We start from the raw sequence: 17,211 nt of genomic DNA on the forward strand, positions 1-17,211 counted from the left end.
AGTTACAAATACTTTGTTTAGGCAACTCTGACTGATAATGGACTGCATCTTCTCCATCTTTTATATTATCTTCACAAAGGGTTTTAATTTCTTATTTTATATGGCCTTAAGTCATCATTCACAGACTCTTCAGGCCAACCATTCTTACAGTACTCATATACTTTTATTAAGCACTCATCTTTTTGTGTTTCTCTTTTAATATCATTCACATTTATATTGGAGTTATCCATGATAGTGAAGAGAACAAATACATCTTCTGGTACATAGCTCAGGCTTTGGTTTTTTAAAGGTAATCTACTAAGACTATCTGCACTATTCTCAGATCCAGGTTTGTATTTCAATTCATAATTGTATGCAGTTAGTGTGATAGCCCATCTTTGAATTCTTGGTGAGGCATGCTCAGGTAGGGTTTTGTTTTCTCCAAATAAACCTAGCAATGGTTTATGATCTGTAAAGATGGTGAACTTCCTACCAAACAGAAACTTATGAAATTTCTTAACACCAAAAATGATGCCTAAGCCTTCCCTATCTAACTGAGAATAATTTTTCTCAGCCTGGTTCAAAGATCTACTGGCAAAAGCAATGGGTCTGTCACCCTTCTCATCCATGTGGGACAAGACTGCTCCTACACCATCTGGTGAAGCATCACATGTTAATATAAGTCTTTTCCCTGGGTCATAGTGAGTTAGTAAGGTGTCAGCAGACAAAGCCTCTTTTGCTGTATTAAAAGCAGCTTCTTGTTGTTTACCCCAGTGCCAAGTTGCATTTTTCTGTAGCAGCTTGTACAGTGGTGATAGTTTACCAGACAGATTTCCTATGAACTTTGCATAGTAATTTATCAAGCCCAAAAAAGCTCTTAGTTGTTGGGTATTTTCAGGTTTGGGTGCTTCTTTAATAGCTTTTGTTTTCTCAGGTTGAGGTCTGATACCTTGCTTGCTTAATATATAACCAAGAAAACTAATTTCTGTCAACATGAATTGACATTTATCTTTGTTTATCTTTAAACCTTTTTCACCAACAATTTTCAATACTTTATCAAGTGTTTTAAGATGTTCAGTGTCATTCTTACCAGTTATGTACACATTGTCAAAGTAAACACAAACATTTGGAATATCCTTAAAAATACTGTCCATGACAGCTTGGAAAATTCCAGGGCTAGATGATATGCCAAAACATAGTCTTTCATATTGGTAGAGTCCTTTATGTGTGTTTATTGTCGTATAGACTTTTGAATCTGGATGCAGTTCTAGTTGAGTGTAAGCATGACTAAAGTCTAATTCAGTGAATTTGTCTCCTCCTGCCAAATTCAAAGAAATTTCCTCAATGTTAGGTATAGGGTACCTATTTAGCTCTATTTGCTTATTCAGTGTAGCTTTATAATCTCCACAAATTCTTATAGAACCATCCTTCTTTAACACTGGCACAATGGGCGTTGCCCAATCGGAATAGTCTACCTTCTTTATAATGCCAATAGATTCTAATCTGCTTAGCTCATTTTCAATTTTATTCCTCATTGCATAAGGTGGAACTCTAGCTTTGCAGTATCTTGGATTTGTATCTTTAATGCTTAACTTCACTGTTCTATCATTTAGTAAACCTGAGTTACCAAAAACACATTTATTTTCAGATATAACTTTATCTAGTGAAGTAAGACTAGATTCTTTTACATTCTTCAATGAACAAATACTCTCCCAATTTAACTTAAGATTACTTAACCAGTTCCTACCCAGTAATGGCGGTCCATTTCCTTCAACCACAAGAAGAGGAAGTTTAACACTTTGACCATTATAACTTACATGAACCATACACTCTCCTATTACCGGAACATTGTCACCAGTGTATGTTGTTAGACACTTGTGACACGGCTGTAGAGACACTGATCCTCCTGTGACAGCGTCAAAATCTTTCTTTGTGATGACTGTTAGTGATGCTCCAGTGTCAAGTTGGAAGCTGATGCTCTTACCGTTGATATTAACTTGTACATTGATGGGAGCATGACTTATTGATTTCACAGAGAACAGGTTGAAATCCGGCTGCGAATCAGTTTGAGCATTTTCACAGGTAGAGTGGTTCATTGGTTGGGTTAGGTAGTCTTGGTGAGAGTTAACATAGTGCTGCTTTTGGTTGCGGTACTGTCTTGACTGGCTAGATTTAGCAACAGACGAAGACTTTGCCAAGCAGGCCTTAGCAATGTGACCTTGCTCACTGCACTTATAACAAGTTGCAGACTTGAACTTGCACCGATGAGATGCATGGGGACCTTTGCATCGATGACATTTTTGATAATTATTACTAGATTTAGATCTAGGATTTGAACGAGCAGGCTGTTTAGCATAAGTTGGAATGCTCTGATGGGGTTGATGTTTATTGACTAACCTGCTGTTTACTGCATGGATCTCTGAAGGTGCTAAAGATCTCGCCGCATCTGATGACTGCTGGAATGACATTGCAAGTTGTATTGCTTTTTCCAATTTTAGATCTGACTCGAGCAGCAACTTTCTTTGAATATCAGGGCTGTTTACACCTGTCACAAACTTTTCACATAATCTGTCAGACAGCGTGTCTCCGAATTCACAAAATTCACTTAAATGACGTAAAGCAGCAACATATTCTGATATTGACTCGTTTGGTTGACGAGTCCTACTGTCAAATCTAGCTCTACATAAAAACTTTGATGGGGTAGGCGCATGGTGGTCTGTTAGCAATTTGCTCAGCTCGTTAAAGCTCTTGGTATCTGGACTAGCTGGTGCGCATAAGTCCTTTAGTAGCCTGAATTGTTGAGGCCCTATGACTGTTAACAAAACAGCTCTCTTTTTGGCTTCTATCGTCACGTTGTTTGCTTCTAGGTAAAAGCTTAACCTCTCTAGGTAATCTTGAATGATTTCATCATTCGCATCAAATTCTTTTATTTGGCCATACAGCGCCATAATTCTAGAAATAATTAGCTAATAAGCTCTAGCAAACCTCTTTTTTGCGTAAGTAGGTGCTCTTTCTAGTAGATGTTTATCCTTCGTCGCCAGTTATAATAGATTGACGACAGAAGCCTGTGGTTGTATATAACACATTTAATGGGTCTAACTACATCACGATGGTAACACACAGAGAGGACGGAAGGAAGTACACAAGGGACATCACTCAAGATAACAATATTATAAATATAACTAATACAGAAGAGTGAGTTCCCTTGACCTCACAATTATTTCAATCTATTACACACCGAATGGAAAGTAAATCCAAATAAATGTTAAAGCAATTACTTTTAATCTTATATTAATGTCCATTTCAAACCTCTTAAGCAATTATAATATTAAAGTCTCATTTATGTTGCTTTATGCCTGTACTATTGCAAACATTAAAAACGAAAAAAAAGAATGTGTTTAAATCTTACGTTTATTGTGCTTGTAAAATGCGAAAATCTGTAACTACTACTCGTGTATCTAAGCAAGGTAAATTTTGGGTAGGACTTTAAAAATGCCAAGAGGAAGATAGACCACACGGAAAGTTCTAAAGATGAATTTAAAATCATGAGTATTTATAGTTTTACTTTCTTTTACAAATTCAAATTAAAATCTGCAAAAACCAAATGAACACAGTTTTAATTCACGCGTGTTCCTCGTCTAGAACATTTCATATTTTGACGAATACATCAAAATAGACAATTTTAAGAGTATAAGAATTTGGGGAAAAAATGAATTTTTAATAAGTCTACGTTGTTTAAACTTTGGAAACGTTTTGAACACAGTGACGTTATCTATTATTTGGCTAGCTAGTGCCACTTTTTTTGTTGTTATTAAACGCGTATTTTTATACGCCACACACATACATACAAGCATAAACACGAGTAGGCCAACTGTTGGTTTACTGTAAATAATATGGAATGTTTTATGTAGTAGAAGATTGAGTACAATAATGGAATGCCTCACCGAGTCTCAAATGTAGTTGTAAAATGTATGTGTCTGGTTAATTAAATTATATCATGTACATCAGTATACTAACTAGACATTGGGAAATCATACAAACGTAATTTTTCATTTTAATACCGTTAACAATTTATGATAAAATAATTGTAAATACGCATATTATTAAATAGAATTAAAAAATTGTTAAGAGATTGTTCATCCTCTCTCGAGTTCAAACCCTCTAGCAGATGAGGCTCGTAAGCTGGGGACAGCCACTCTTCTAGGAGAGATAACTCCAATATTAAACAACTCCTGCCTTGTAGTTTGTTCTTGATTGGACAAAGGCTATGGAAGCAAATCCAAAAAGAAAAGCAGGTTGAAAATCGGTGTCAATGGCCTCAATGGCGCATAACCAGTTGACACGTACCCTTAATTATGATCAGTGTTTCGTCCAATCTTTTTTCCGGGGGGGGAGGGGCACTTGAAATTTTCGGGAGGGGGGGGGGGGGGTTGGTCAACATTTTCGGGGGGGGGGGGGGCGGACACTAGTAAAAGTGTATTATATAAAATCCATCTTATTCGGGGGGGGGGGGGGGCGGTAGACATTCTTCGAAGAGATGCCTGAATGAAACTATGATTGTAATGGAGGCGTGGTCGAGTTGGCTAAACTTCATGGTTGATAAATTCGAAAAAGTCTCGTTTTCAAACCCTGTGGCTGTTAAGGCTCGATCCCTTCCAACACTAAAAGTTAAGAACGAAGAAGAAGAAGAAGAAGTTCATCCTCTAAAAGCTCTGTATATGTTCAATGTTGTTTATGTCTCTCGATGTTTAATACTCACTAATCTATAAATATAAAACAATATGAAGATAATGAAGAAAACTCGTTTTTATTAAAATTTGAATAAACAGTAGTTTAAATAGAGTTTCATTTAAATTAGTAAGCTTAATTGAATAAAGCAAGTATTAGATTGTTTAAACAACCAAGTTAAACATGATCAGATACATATTTTCCACGAAAAAGACAAACTTTTATAAGAATAAAAGAAATCAGACACATATTAATTGTAAATTGCGTTTTATGTTATAAGCGACACAGCTAAGATCAACACAAAATGTAAAGTATGTGACACTATACCCCTATCCCACATCATGTTAAGTGGATATGCGCATACAAAAATGACAAAATTCCTAATTTTTGTCCTAATTGGTTATTTGCACTTTTGGATACTTTGTCCATTTTTGTATAAAGAAAATAATAACTTCATGAAATTTTTATTCAAAGTGTTTAAAATACAATTTTCATGACCCCATTAATAAAAAAATAAAGATTTTTCTTGATGTAACTAGTTCTCTACGATAAGTTTAATATCTGTCTTCAAATTGTATTTGTCATAATTGGAGAACTGGGTTTCTCTTATATTTTCCATAATTTCAGAATCATTTAACGTTTACAATAGTGTTAAAAAAATTACACAGAAATGGTATTTTCCTGACCTACTTTTCGTTACTTTTTGCTTTTTTGTCTTAGTTTACACTAAAAAGCCTACTGCTTTTTTTTATAAAACAATACCCATCATATTTCAATATTTTTTCTTCTTGCAAAAGTAAACTTTTATCTTGAGAAATTTGTGATGTGGGTCTAATAGAAAAAAAGTATATGGTAAATAATATGCACATTTTGAAACTTTTGCATACTAAAAAAGGTGCGACTTTTCAGACCTTGTAAAATTCTGATAATCAAAAATCAGTCTAGACAAAAGTTTTACTATACAGTAAATTTTTAGCAATATATATTTGATTGCTATAAATGCTTAAAAAGAGCCTAAGAGTTTTTAAAAGTACCAAAATATAGCGGAGGTTTTTTTCGGTTTCCATAACAACCGAAATTGTTTTCAAACCTTTTACAGTTTAGTACTTACTTTCATGTGCCACACATGATAAAAAATATTTAAAAGGCCTTTGATCTAAAATTGTAAAAAAAACAAAAAACCTGAGGATATCCCATTAATGTGACATATACTTAGATCAGCTTATTTGTTTTACATTTTTATGAACCACTACCACTTCACGTGAACTAAAATAATTTGTAAACGCTTATGTTATTTAAAACGTGAAAATTTAGATAAAATGTTGATAGAGCGATTCTAAAAGAGGAAACGGAGTAAATAAAAAAATACAAAACGAAACCATATAAAGTAACATTTAGTATAACCAGATCGTAAATTATCGAAGCAAAGTATCTTGAGACATATTTGGTCAGAAGCGTGTACGTAACACAGACATAGTTTTACAAAAATTCATAAAGCAATGTTAAAACATTAAAATTAAATACAGGCTGTAAGAGTAAAATGTCCCACCTGTTTGACAGTTCTATGATAACATCACAATATAACAGAATGCATTTTAAAAACGTGTTAATCCAAGGCAGATATTCACCTTCTGGGTATTATAGGGACATTCATAGATTGTATAAAATTGGTTACATTATATGGTACCTTGTAAACTTTTGTAATGTTTTGCTTATTTTTGGTCATTTAGTATTGGTGCCTATGCCTGTAGTCGACGCGTGTAAACTCTGCATTGACAAATTTTCATGGTCACAGGGAAGTAACGATGCAAATATTTCACATATAATAGAATTGTATGGTCGTCTTTCTTCTTAATTAAATTCAGAGGCATAATTTATGCTGCCAACGTTATAGCAAACATGTATAAAAACAACACCAAAGATGATGGTATCAAATCAGCAGAAATGAAATCGTATTAAACCTTACAGAAAGAGTCTTCAAGTGGCTATTAATACAATAGTGCCAAGCTGGGTAGCCGGTAGCCTAAAAGGTTAGGTTAAAAAGTGCCCATATCGTTTGGTTTCTTTGAGACAAAACAATGCATTTGAAAGTTTACAACTGAAATTTTAAACAAAACTTTAACACGTTTTTCTCTGCCGCCCACGAATAAAGCTTAATTTTCCGGCCAGCTTAAGAAGATGTTACAGTGAGAGGGTGGGGTGGGGAATTGAAGACAATTTCTATTAGGATGAGACAATAGAAACAGCTTTATCAGAAAGAGAAATAAAACGGGAGTGATCTCCCCTAAACTTTCTCGAATATTCTTATATAACTTGGAATATAGACATGATTTTTAATCACTTAAACTTTTAAAAATAGAATAGAAACTCATAGAAAAAAGAATTGCGCATCAAGCGAACGCCAAAACAAAATGTGCATAATAGTGCGCAATATTATTAGTACTTTATAAATTTACATGCTTTTTGAGAAATCGGAAATAGTACTTGCGGTCAACGGAAATTACTCGAAATTTGATAGAATGTAGAGAATTAAATCGTTCACATACATGTGAAATTTCATTTATCTTTCTGAAATAGTACTCAAATTATAGGCTTTTGAAAAATTCAAAGTAGAAAAAGTACCACTTCCGGTTATCGAAAATGTAAGTATAAGATCTAATTTTCTACCTTCTGTCAAATTTTGAGTAATTTCCGTTGACTGGAAGTAGTAATTTACGCTACTTCCGATTTCTCAAAAACCTAATTTAAATTTTTAAAGTACTAATAACATTGCGCACTATTATGCACTTTTATTTGGCGTTCACTTGATGTGCAATTCTTTTGTCTACGAGATTTTATTCTATTTTTAAAACTTTAAGTATTTAAAATGGATTAAAAATCATGTCTATAGCCCGAGTTCCCATCCCCTGTTATTTTATATAAGAATATTCGAGAAAGTTTAGGGGAGATCACTCCCGGTTTATTTTGTTTTGTTTCTGTTATTATTTTGGTTGTCGGTGTTGTATTTTGTTGTGCATTGTTTTTTTGCGTTGTGTTTTTAATTTCATGTATTTTTTTTCTCTCTTTGTGACTAGTGTACTTTCCTTATGCCTATATTGCGTAGCGTTTTTCGTTTTGGCATCCCCCGAAGAAAGTCTACCGGCCCCCCCTCCCCCCCCCCCCTCCCGAGATAGAATTTATATAGTAAACATATACTTTTACTAGTGTCCGCCCCCAGGAGAAAAAAGTCTGGAAGAAACACTGAGTCTATGAAATGCAGTGGGAAACTTTCCCCTATTCATTAAGCCCCCACCCCTCTCCGATAATGTGCTTCCATTACAATAGCTGTAGCCCACACTTTCAAAACGATTAGCGTCTAGCATCATCACAGTGAGGTGTGGACGGCGCAAAAAGATAATACCAAAATAATTGATAGGCCTAGACACTAGACTCTCTATCCGCGCAATCCTGATCAGTAAAAATTGTGAAGTAAATCCAATGAACTGAACTTTTTGTTATTTGGAAAATACCTTTTGCTTCTTTTGGAGGGATTATTCACGCTTTATCGTGTAGGTGCTCAGTGGTTCTTAGTCATGCAACTCTACTCCATGAAAAAATTTGAAGTAGGGAAAAAATAATAAAGATCGTTTAAATAAGCTTTTATATACTAATGCACTAAAAACTAAAAAAATGAGTTTCTTAAAATATATAGTAATACATTACTATTTAAATAACTATAAAGAAAAGCGTGGGTCTCGAATGACGAGTGGTAAATATTAGTACAGGTACCAAATAGATAATAAATTGACCAGCACTTTTCTTTATAGTTATTTATTTAAATCATCTCTTTCTTTATGGAGCTTGTATTTGTTGCCGTTGACAACCTGTTATTAGGCAGCTTCGCCACGGTTGATTTTTTAGCTGACTGACTCGAGTGGGTGTGGTCGGTTTCCTGATACTCGGTGTATCACCTGGCTCTGCGCTATGTTTGTCACTACAGTTCAAGTCATCCTTCATCGTACTGTCTTTGGCCTCGTGTGCACAGCCGGCACCTCACTTCCCATCTACACACTGAGTGAGGCCGAACTTTTGACACTGAGAAAGTAATCAAGTTATTTGGTATTTTAACATTTTCAGAAACCATAAATAGAGTGAAATACCACTTCCAGGTATCTAAAGTCACTCAAAAATTGAAAGTATTAGATCTATTTTACTTAAACATACATGAAATTTCGTTTACATAACTAAAACTGTTCTCAAGTTATTGTATTTCCACAGAAACAAAATAACACTTCAAATAACCAGAAATCGTTCAAAATTTGGCTAAAACCTACGCATACTTGTAAGTAAAATTTAATGTACCTAACTTTTTTTAAAATGGTACTTAAGTTATCGGCTTTCAAGAGACCCAAAGTACATAACATACCACTTACGTTAACCTGGTGTCCAGTGGCGGAACTAGAAAAAAAAGGGCCACCCCGCAAAAAAATTTTTAGGCCCCTCCCCATATATATATATATATATATATATATATATATATATATATATATATATATATATATATATATATATATATACCACACAAGGTACGAACATAAGATACTCATTGCTTGCCTGTTCGGGTTTTGAAAAAAAAAATGTTTTGTTTATCAATTAAAACAAATTAGAAAATCATGTCATGTGTGTAAGTGCATTAGTGTGTTTTGTGACAATCAGTTTTATTTTATCTCAGCTATAAGACCTCCTAACCTCTAGACCTAGACGGTCAAAAGAATATAAAACACGAAAGCTTTGTATAAGTAATGGTGTATATTATTAATGCAAAATACATTTCCTTTTTGTACAATGTCATTCTTTAGGAAGTACTTTATAAAAAAAATAATTAAGAGAAGTAATTGCCTTTTAATTTGTTTAGTACAAATCTATTAACAGGAACTTATGAGCACCCATATTTTACTATTTAAAAAAGGGACACAAGTCATGGAAGTGGTTTGAAAGTTTGCTTATCTTTGATAAGTTTGATTATAGGAGAAAAAGGACTCGGCTTTCACAGTGGTTTAAAAACAAAGGGAAAAATAATATAGAAGAGCGTGGGGTGGTGTCTGTAGAATAAAGATAATCCAACCGCAGCTATGGTAATCTTTTTACAAAACAACCATCAACTTCAAGTCAAAATGCAAGATATTTCAAAAAATATAACTATAAAAAAAATTATTATGGTCGGCTGTGGGCCCCTAAATGGCGTGCCCTCTGCTGATGTCGTTCAAATGTTGACAGAAAACTTTATGAAGTTTTGTCTGCATAAATGAAATGGTACTCAAGTTATTTTGTTTACTGAAACACACCACACCCACCACACCACCCACCACACCACAGACCCAAACACACCATACACAGCACTGCTCTAAACTCTGTAAACAAGAAAGTAAAAAGATAAGTGTCTGGTCATTCTGGATTTATTTCGGTAGAGAATTTTAAATTATGTTCAATGAAATGTGAGGAATCAGTAATACATTTACTGCATTACATAAAAATTTTAAGGCTTCTCTCCATGATGAATTCTAAGGTGTGTATTAACATTACCAAAATAGGTAAAACATTTACCACATTGGTCACACTTGTACCGCTTCTCTCCTGTATGAATTAAATTGTGTTGCTTTAAGCTACACAATTGGGTAAAACATTTACCACATTGGTCGCACTGGTACGGCTTCTCTCCTGTATGAATTGAATGGTGTTGCTTTAAGCCACATGATTGGGTAAAACATTTACCACATTGGTCACACTTATACGGCTTCTCTCCTGTATGAATTAAATGGTGTTGCTTTAAGCTACGCGAATGGGTAAAACATTTACCACATTGGTCACACTTATACATCTTCTCTCCTGTATGAATTAAATTGTGTTTCCTTAAGCTACGCGAATGGGTAAAACATTTACCACATTCGTCACACTTGTACGGCTTCTCTCCTGTATGAATTAAATGGTGTTGCTTTAAGTTACGCAAATGGGCAAAACATTTACCACATTCGTCACACTGGTACGGCTTCTCTCCTGTATGAATTAAATGGTGTCTCTTTAAGCTACTCAAATGGGTAAAACATTTACAGCATATGCTACATGTGTAACGCTTCTCTCCTGTATGAATTCTATGATGAGAATTCAAACTACCAACGTGGCTAAAATATTTACAACATATGCTACATTTGTAAGGCTTCTCTCCTGTATGAATTATAACGTGCCTCCGTATTCGATCAAGAGTTGCAAAACATTTACCACATTGGTCACACTTGTAAGGCTTTTCTCCTGTATGAATTTTTAAGTGATAATATATTTCAATACGAGTTGTAAAACATTTCCAACATTGGCCACATTTGTAAGGCTTTTCTCCTATATGAATTAAAAGGTGCACTTTTAAATATTTGAGTGTTGTAAAATATTTACCACAATTGTCACACTTACAATGCTTTTTCCCTTTATGAATTCCATGGTGCTGATAATACTTATTAGATAACTGATTAGAATGTTCACTAGTGTCAACTGTGAAATCTAGATTCTTATTGTCAAGGTTTTCCCCTTCATGTTTGTATTTCAAATGCAAATTATAATGGGAGAGTGTTGAAAAATCCAATCTGCAGTGCTGACATTGATAGATATCTGTAAAATATTTTCATAAATATATATGACAACATTAGAGGAACAGACATGGTGTGGCCAAATTATAGAGTGTATGACTGCTAACCAAAGTGTAAAGTGGGGTCAGTAGGACGTCCAGCTAGGATGGGTACCTAACTGACAGTAAGGAAAGTAAAAGTGAATGGGCATATGGCTGACCACTTAATCCTTTTTTTGCGCAAACAGGTAAACTCCACTTCATCTGCCCCATGGATCGCCAGCTCAAAAAGGTTAACTTTTTAAATGTACTGTTTAAAAACTATACCAAGTAGAGCTAATTAACAGTATGGCAGAGAATAATATTTGTTAGACATTTGCTTCGCTATTATTTTGTATCGTCTGATAAAGTCTAGCATGAATTGTTAAAGTTATTGTCATGCGGTAGAACAAATAGATTTTTAAAGATATTGGTATTGTTAGATAGCAGACATGTATGTACTGAAAAATAGTCAATTAAATAAAAATAAATGAGTAAACTTTATTTACCACAGTCGTTATTCATAACACCAATCCTCTGTACCTGAATACCCAGGTCTCTGGTATAGTTGTCACCATGGTACATCTGAAAATTTCAGAATACTAAACTATACTAGTTAACTGTAACAAAAACATTCATTATAACAGATGGTGTGGAACTGCTAACCAAATCACAGTATTTTATTATACATTGATGGTCAATTTTTAAAAATTGCAACTATAGACACAAGTCTAAAAGCTAATAAACCTCTGAAAACATAATATACCATATACACTTGAATGCTTATCAGTGGCAAAACAAGAAGAAAAAAGGGCCCTACTTCACCCCCTGAAACAAATTTTTATCAGCCGTTTTATTATATACTAGCCATCGTTACACGATACACGTGATTTAAAGGCCTATATATTTTAAATGTTATACTCATTTGAGAAAAATAATTTGTAAAGTAGTTATTTGTAAAAACTCATTGTGCTTAAGCACACATTTAACTATATTAGTGACAAAGAAAGAAAATAATATAAAATAACATAGGCTACTTATCTATTTATCACTCTGAAATAAAAGTAGGACTGAGGGTGTAATAAAATTAATACAATTATTTTCTTGATTTAAATTGCTGTTTTAATTATAAATCAGGTTTTGCTTTTCATTTTTTATTTAAAAGCTGAACAAAACTATATTGCTTACTAATTATTATTATTTATATCACTACTTTCGGTCACTATTAATAGAACTTAAAAGATTTGCTTACATTCAATATTTCAGTTAGGTTTGTGTTACACAGGGTTCCTACACCAAAGTGAACTTAAAATTCCAGGAGTTTTTCAGGAGAAAAACCAAAATTTCAGGACATAATTTAACTACTCAACACCTCCACCCCCCTTTGCTATTGAGAAACATATTAAGCCTAGCAATCATAGCCATACCTCAGTGTCAAGTGTCTGAACCCCTCCCCACCTCACCAATGTCAGCCTCCGTACTAACAATGTCAATAATAATAAACAGAACTGCTGAAACCATGATTTATCTTTTAAAAATGGACATGATATATTGATTTAAATGGAAGTCTTCAAAAGTAAATATCCTAACTGTAATTTTAGCTTTTTACCATTTGATGAACAAGTATATCACCTGAGTAGCTTAGATATAGCCTACTGGAAATAAACTACTTTGGAAATAAAACATTTCCGACACAAATAGAATATAGTTTTCTGATAAGTAACCTCAAAGTTTGTTTTTTTAATTGCCAGTAGCGTATCTCTTCCCCCCCCCCCCCCCCCAGCTAGACATGGTAGTGCAGGGTCAGTTTGAGTTCATCTAAGCTTACGGTGGGCCTGTAGTATACTGCTGATGACATCACTAGCGGGTCACACAGAGTTCACTTCATATACCCAACCAGTGCTTTCCCCCAGCTTCCTCCACCCCGCCTTGGGAAAGAAACTGAGATGCGGGATGGGAGGGTAGTAGTATTACAACAACAACATGCATGTAAACAGAAATTAGAATAGGGCCTATCGGACTATGTTACAAATTAGCTGGGCAAAAAACTAGATTTGAGCCTACTTGAAATTTGTAATTACAAAAATAAAGAACTCCGGGCTTATCAAACTGAGCCGCACTCATAGAAGTGAGAAAAAAATTAAACCAAACCTACAGGTTAAAGACAGCTACAGGACTATATTTTAAAATGTGTGCCATGTATGCGCAGAATCGACAAAGCAGAACATTTTACTGGGGGTGGTCAGATCTGATTACCTAGATATCTAACGCACGAAAAAAATATACGCTAAAATTATCCATGCGAGTAAAATTTCAGGACATTTTACTAAATTTCAGGACATTTTACAAAATTTCAGGAGAAATCCAGGAGTTTTCTGGATTTTTAAAATACAAGGAGAATTCCAGGACATCCTGAAATTTCAGGAGGCCGCGGGAACCCTGGTTACAATACTTTAAGTTGGATTCCTTTATTGTTTTGGTAGACTTACAAGTTTAAATGGGTATGATATTAAGTTTAGGTGGAGATTGGGTGAGTGTTATTAAATCTCCAAAAGATAAAAAAATAGTTTTGGTTTATCATACTGCTCCATTAAGATATTAGAGTCTTAAAAATAAGGAATGTAATTTTTAATTAATCAAGTGATTTGTGTGTAAACAACATGTTAATTACCCAATGTCATTTTTTACTCCCTTTTGTTTATTACCAATATCTCAAACTTGATTAAGAATGTCTATTTGGTAATATTATTTATTAATATTATCTAATATTAACCTTTTTCTGGCAAATGACATTCTGGCAAGTGACTTTCAGGCAAATGTCTATTCAGCCATTTGCTGCATTCCCCAAGTGTACATTCTTGAAATTGGCCTTCTCGCAAGTGTCTTTAAGGAATTTATCGTAGACCCAACTACACAAAAATTGTATGGACAAAGTCGGTACAGGTAGACAGCCCTGCATTTTACTTTATACCATTTTTGTACTAATTCCCCTTTATTATTATACTTGACCCACCAGAGGTACAAGTATTAGAGACCAGGCGAGGGATATAATGCAGGTTGTGGTTATAATCAGTTATAATCTCAAAGCAGCAGTGGTATTTTACCTCTGAATCTGTTTCAATTTTAACAGGGACATGTTCAGTGCAGTATCCTGTGTATTCCATGTTGCCCACAGCATAAACTGAAACACAAACGTCAACCATTTAAACCACAGACTAGGTAGAATGTAGTTGCACAACAAAGTGCCTTATCAAGTATTTTGCATACATACATCAATACTATTTTTAAAAATCAGATGTCAATGTTTTGAGCTTTGTTAGTAGTGGTAGGATCTACTATCATTAACTGATTTAAGCAAAAACAGAAGCTGCACCCTATTGGTTATATAGGCAAAGTAAAAGTGACCTCTAATAAGTTATGACAAATAACATAATAAAAAGTGACACTTGCAGAATTATTGACACTCAGATGTAATAGTAAAACTTTTAATAGAGATGAACTCATGGGCATTTTGTGAATTTAATTTCATAATCAGTCTTAACGGCAGTCAATATATGAGTAACCTTTTACTAATTAGGCCTAGGCCTACTAAAGTTTAATGAGTCACCTTTTTTTTAACACTATACAAGCCTAAAACCATAGATTACCACTTCTTAAAGTCGTAAGTATTATTACGAAGTGACTACTCAGAAAAAGATTTTTTGCCCCAACGTCTCCACTTAGTCAGCAAAAGATATCTCTGCGCATGCGCAGTGACCTACGGCTAAGGTTAGGGCATAGGGGTCTGCGGTTGTAAACACATGCATGCGCATTACCATCGAAAACATCGCCATGAAGGCAAGTCGTAGTTTCTCTCCATTGCGCATGCGTATCTTTTTCCGGCTATTATTATTAATTAATTTTCTATTTAATAATTAAATCGATTAGGCCTATTATTAATTATTTAGTTCGATCTAGATTTCTAGTAGATTCTAGACCTAGAATCTGTGCCTAGGCCTAGATTTCCATATCTAGAATTTGTAGAATCTAGATTATTCTAGATAGATCTAGAATTTATATAGATTTCTAGATCTAGTATAGATAGACCTAGGTCTAGGTCTTTGCTTTTAGATCTAGAATCTAGATCTATTAGTCAATATTACTATAAATTATCTAGATTCTAGATCTAACTAGAATCGGTAATCGGTAAAACTCCATTTTAGCGTAATTTATTCTCCGTTGCTTGTTTACCTCCAGTTGAGCGTATTTTATTATAATAACCGAAACACACCAAAACATTAGAAAAACACGATTTATTTTTTGTATTGTATTTCTGTTTTCACAAATGAATAAAATGAATGTTTAAAAAACACGACTTATTTATTTGTATTGTATTTTTGTTTTAATAAATGAATAAAAAACAACAAAGAGACTGACTGAAGTGATTTGTTTGTTGGTTACAAAATTGGAGATGCACACTTTGTACAATTAAGTGTTCCAATTTCAACTAAACTGAATAAAAGTATTAAAAGGCACAATGATGCTGCCGAAAGTGGGCCGAGGGGGGGGGGGGGGGGTGGAATTTGGTGAGGGATTGCTTGGAGTGTTAGAGAAAGTGTGACAACTCACGTTGTCATTTTAAAAAAAAAAATAATGTTAGAGGTCGTCCATAAATGACGTCACACTCGTAGGGGGGGGGTCTTGCTTTTTGTGACGACACGCTTTTTTTTACGAGTTTTACCTCTCCCCTCCGTCACACGTCGTCACAAAAAGTCAGACCCCCCCTAAAATGACGTCACACCTCAGCCGACAACCCCCCCCCCCCCCCCCGCTCTCAAAATTTCTGTTGAATTTTTCTTAAAACATGGATAATTTTTCCAAAATCTTGTCAGAACTCTGTCAACATAGAGTATTTTGATCAATTCATATTACAATTTATTAAAACCGTTTTCTAAAACGCGAAATAACGGCTAAATCTTGTTTTTCTAACATTGCTTTTTTATAATGCAAAAAAGGAACGTCACACCATCTGAAACCCCCACCCCCTCCCCCTCATCACACACCGTCACAAAATTGCTGACCCCCCTCTCCCTTACGAGTGTGATGTCATTTATGGACGACCCCACATCAATTTTTTTTTTAAAGTCAGAAATTTACTCATACAAAAAAAGGAAGGATGGTAGATTTACTATGAATTTAAATAACATACAACTCTATAGTAAAATATTTTTTTCAGTTTTAACAAAACTGTCAAATTAAAAAACACAGAGTTTGTACATTTATTGCATACATACAAAAATATAAAACAGAATGATTAACAGTGTATCAGTTTCACCATGAGACAAATGCCTTTTTTTTAAGTACAATACAAATAAACAAGTCGTGTTTTTTAAATATTCATTTTTATTCATTTGCTAAAACAAAAATACAATACCAAAAATAAATCGTGTTTTCCTGCCTAATGTTTTGGTGTGTTTCGGTTGTTATAATAAAATACGCTCAACTGGAGGTAAACAAGCAACGGAGAATAAAATACGCTGAAATGGAGTTTTACCCGGTAATCTATCGTTTTAGTTAGTAGGGCCTAATTTAAATACTAGTAACAGTAGGCCTACTTACTTACTACTTACTACTATTACTAGTAACTACTAACTACTTACTTATTTATAAAGTTAAAATCTAGATCTAGATTATTCTAGTAATCTGAAAAACAGCTGACTCCTTAAATTTTAATAATTATTTCACATTTTGAGGATATATGTTTCCTTGTTCCATTTATGTACCTGTTTTTAAACAATTGAATTAAAAGTTTTCAGTAATAAATGAAGACTAGCGATGTTTCCAACAGATGCAACCATGGTCATTTACTATAGCAGCCATCTTGTTTATTTTCT

The 17,211-nt window shown here is 34.1% G+C and overlaps 1 protein-coding gene across 2 annotated transcripts; it reads right to left on the reverse strand.

The window, feature by feature from the left end:
• Positions 1-10,103: 10,103 nt before the first annotated feature.
• Positions 10,104-17,211, reverse strand: LOC131935592 (zinc finger protein 664-like). Of its 2 annotated transcripts, none has more exons than XM_059292081.1 (4): positions 17,105-17,211; positions 14,443-14,522; positions 11,848-11,923; positions 10,104-11,343 (listed from the first exon to the last, which is right to left on the reverse strand). In XM_059292081.1, the coding sequence occupies exons 2-4, from the start codon at positions 14,500-14,502 to the stop codon at positions 10,223-10,225; spliced, it is 1,257 nt and encodes a 418-aa protein (XP_059148064.1). In that variant the 5' UTR covers positions 14,503-14,522; positions 17,105-17,211; the 3' UTR covers positions 10,104-10,222. The 2 variants fall into 2 exon arrangements, with proteins under 2 accessions (XP_059148064.1, XP_059148063.1); XM_059292080.1 differs by having other exon boundaries at positions 14,443-14,519; positions 17,101-17,211.

This window comes from Physella acuta, unplaced genomic scaffold, assembly GCF_028476545.2.
Source record: "Physella acuta isolate Inbredline_101_S28 unplaced genomic scaffold, ASM2847654v3 ptg000150l, whole genome shotgun sequence".
NCBI classification, from domain to species: Eukaryota; Metazoa; Mollusca; class Gastropoda; family Physidae; genus Physella; species Physella acuta.

Bases quoted from the DNA above. Each gene is read 5' to 3' on its own strand.
- LOC131935592 (XM_059292081.1), bottom strand. From the start codon at position 14,502: ATGGAATACACAGGATACTGCACTGAACATGTCCCTGTTAAAATTGAA. The intron at 11,924-14,442 runs GTAAAATACCAC...TGAAATTTTCAG, and splicing joins AAATTGAAACAGATTCAGAG to ATGTACCATGGTGACAACTA. The intron at 11,344-11,847 runs GTAAATAAAGTT...AATATTTTACAG, and splicing joins TGTTATGAATAACGACTGTG to ATATCTATCAATGTCAGCAC.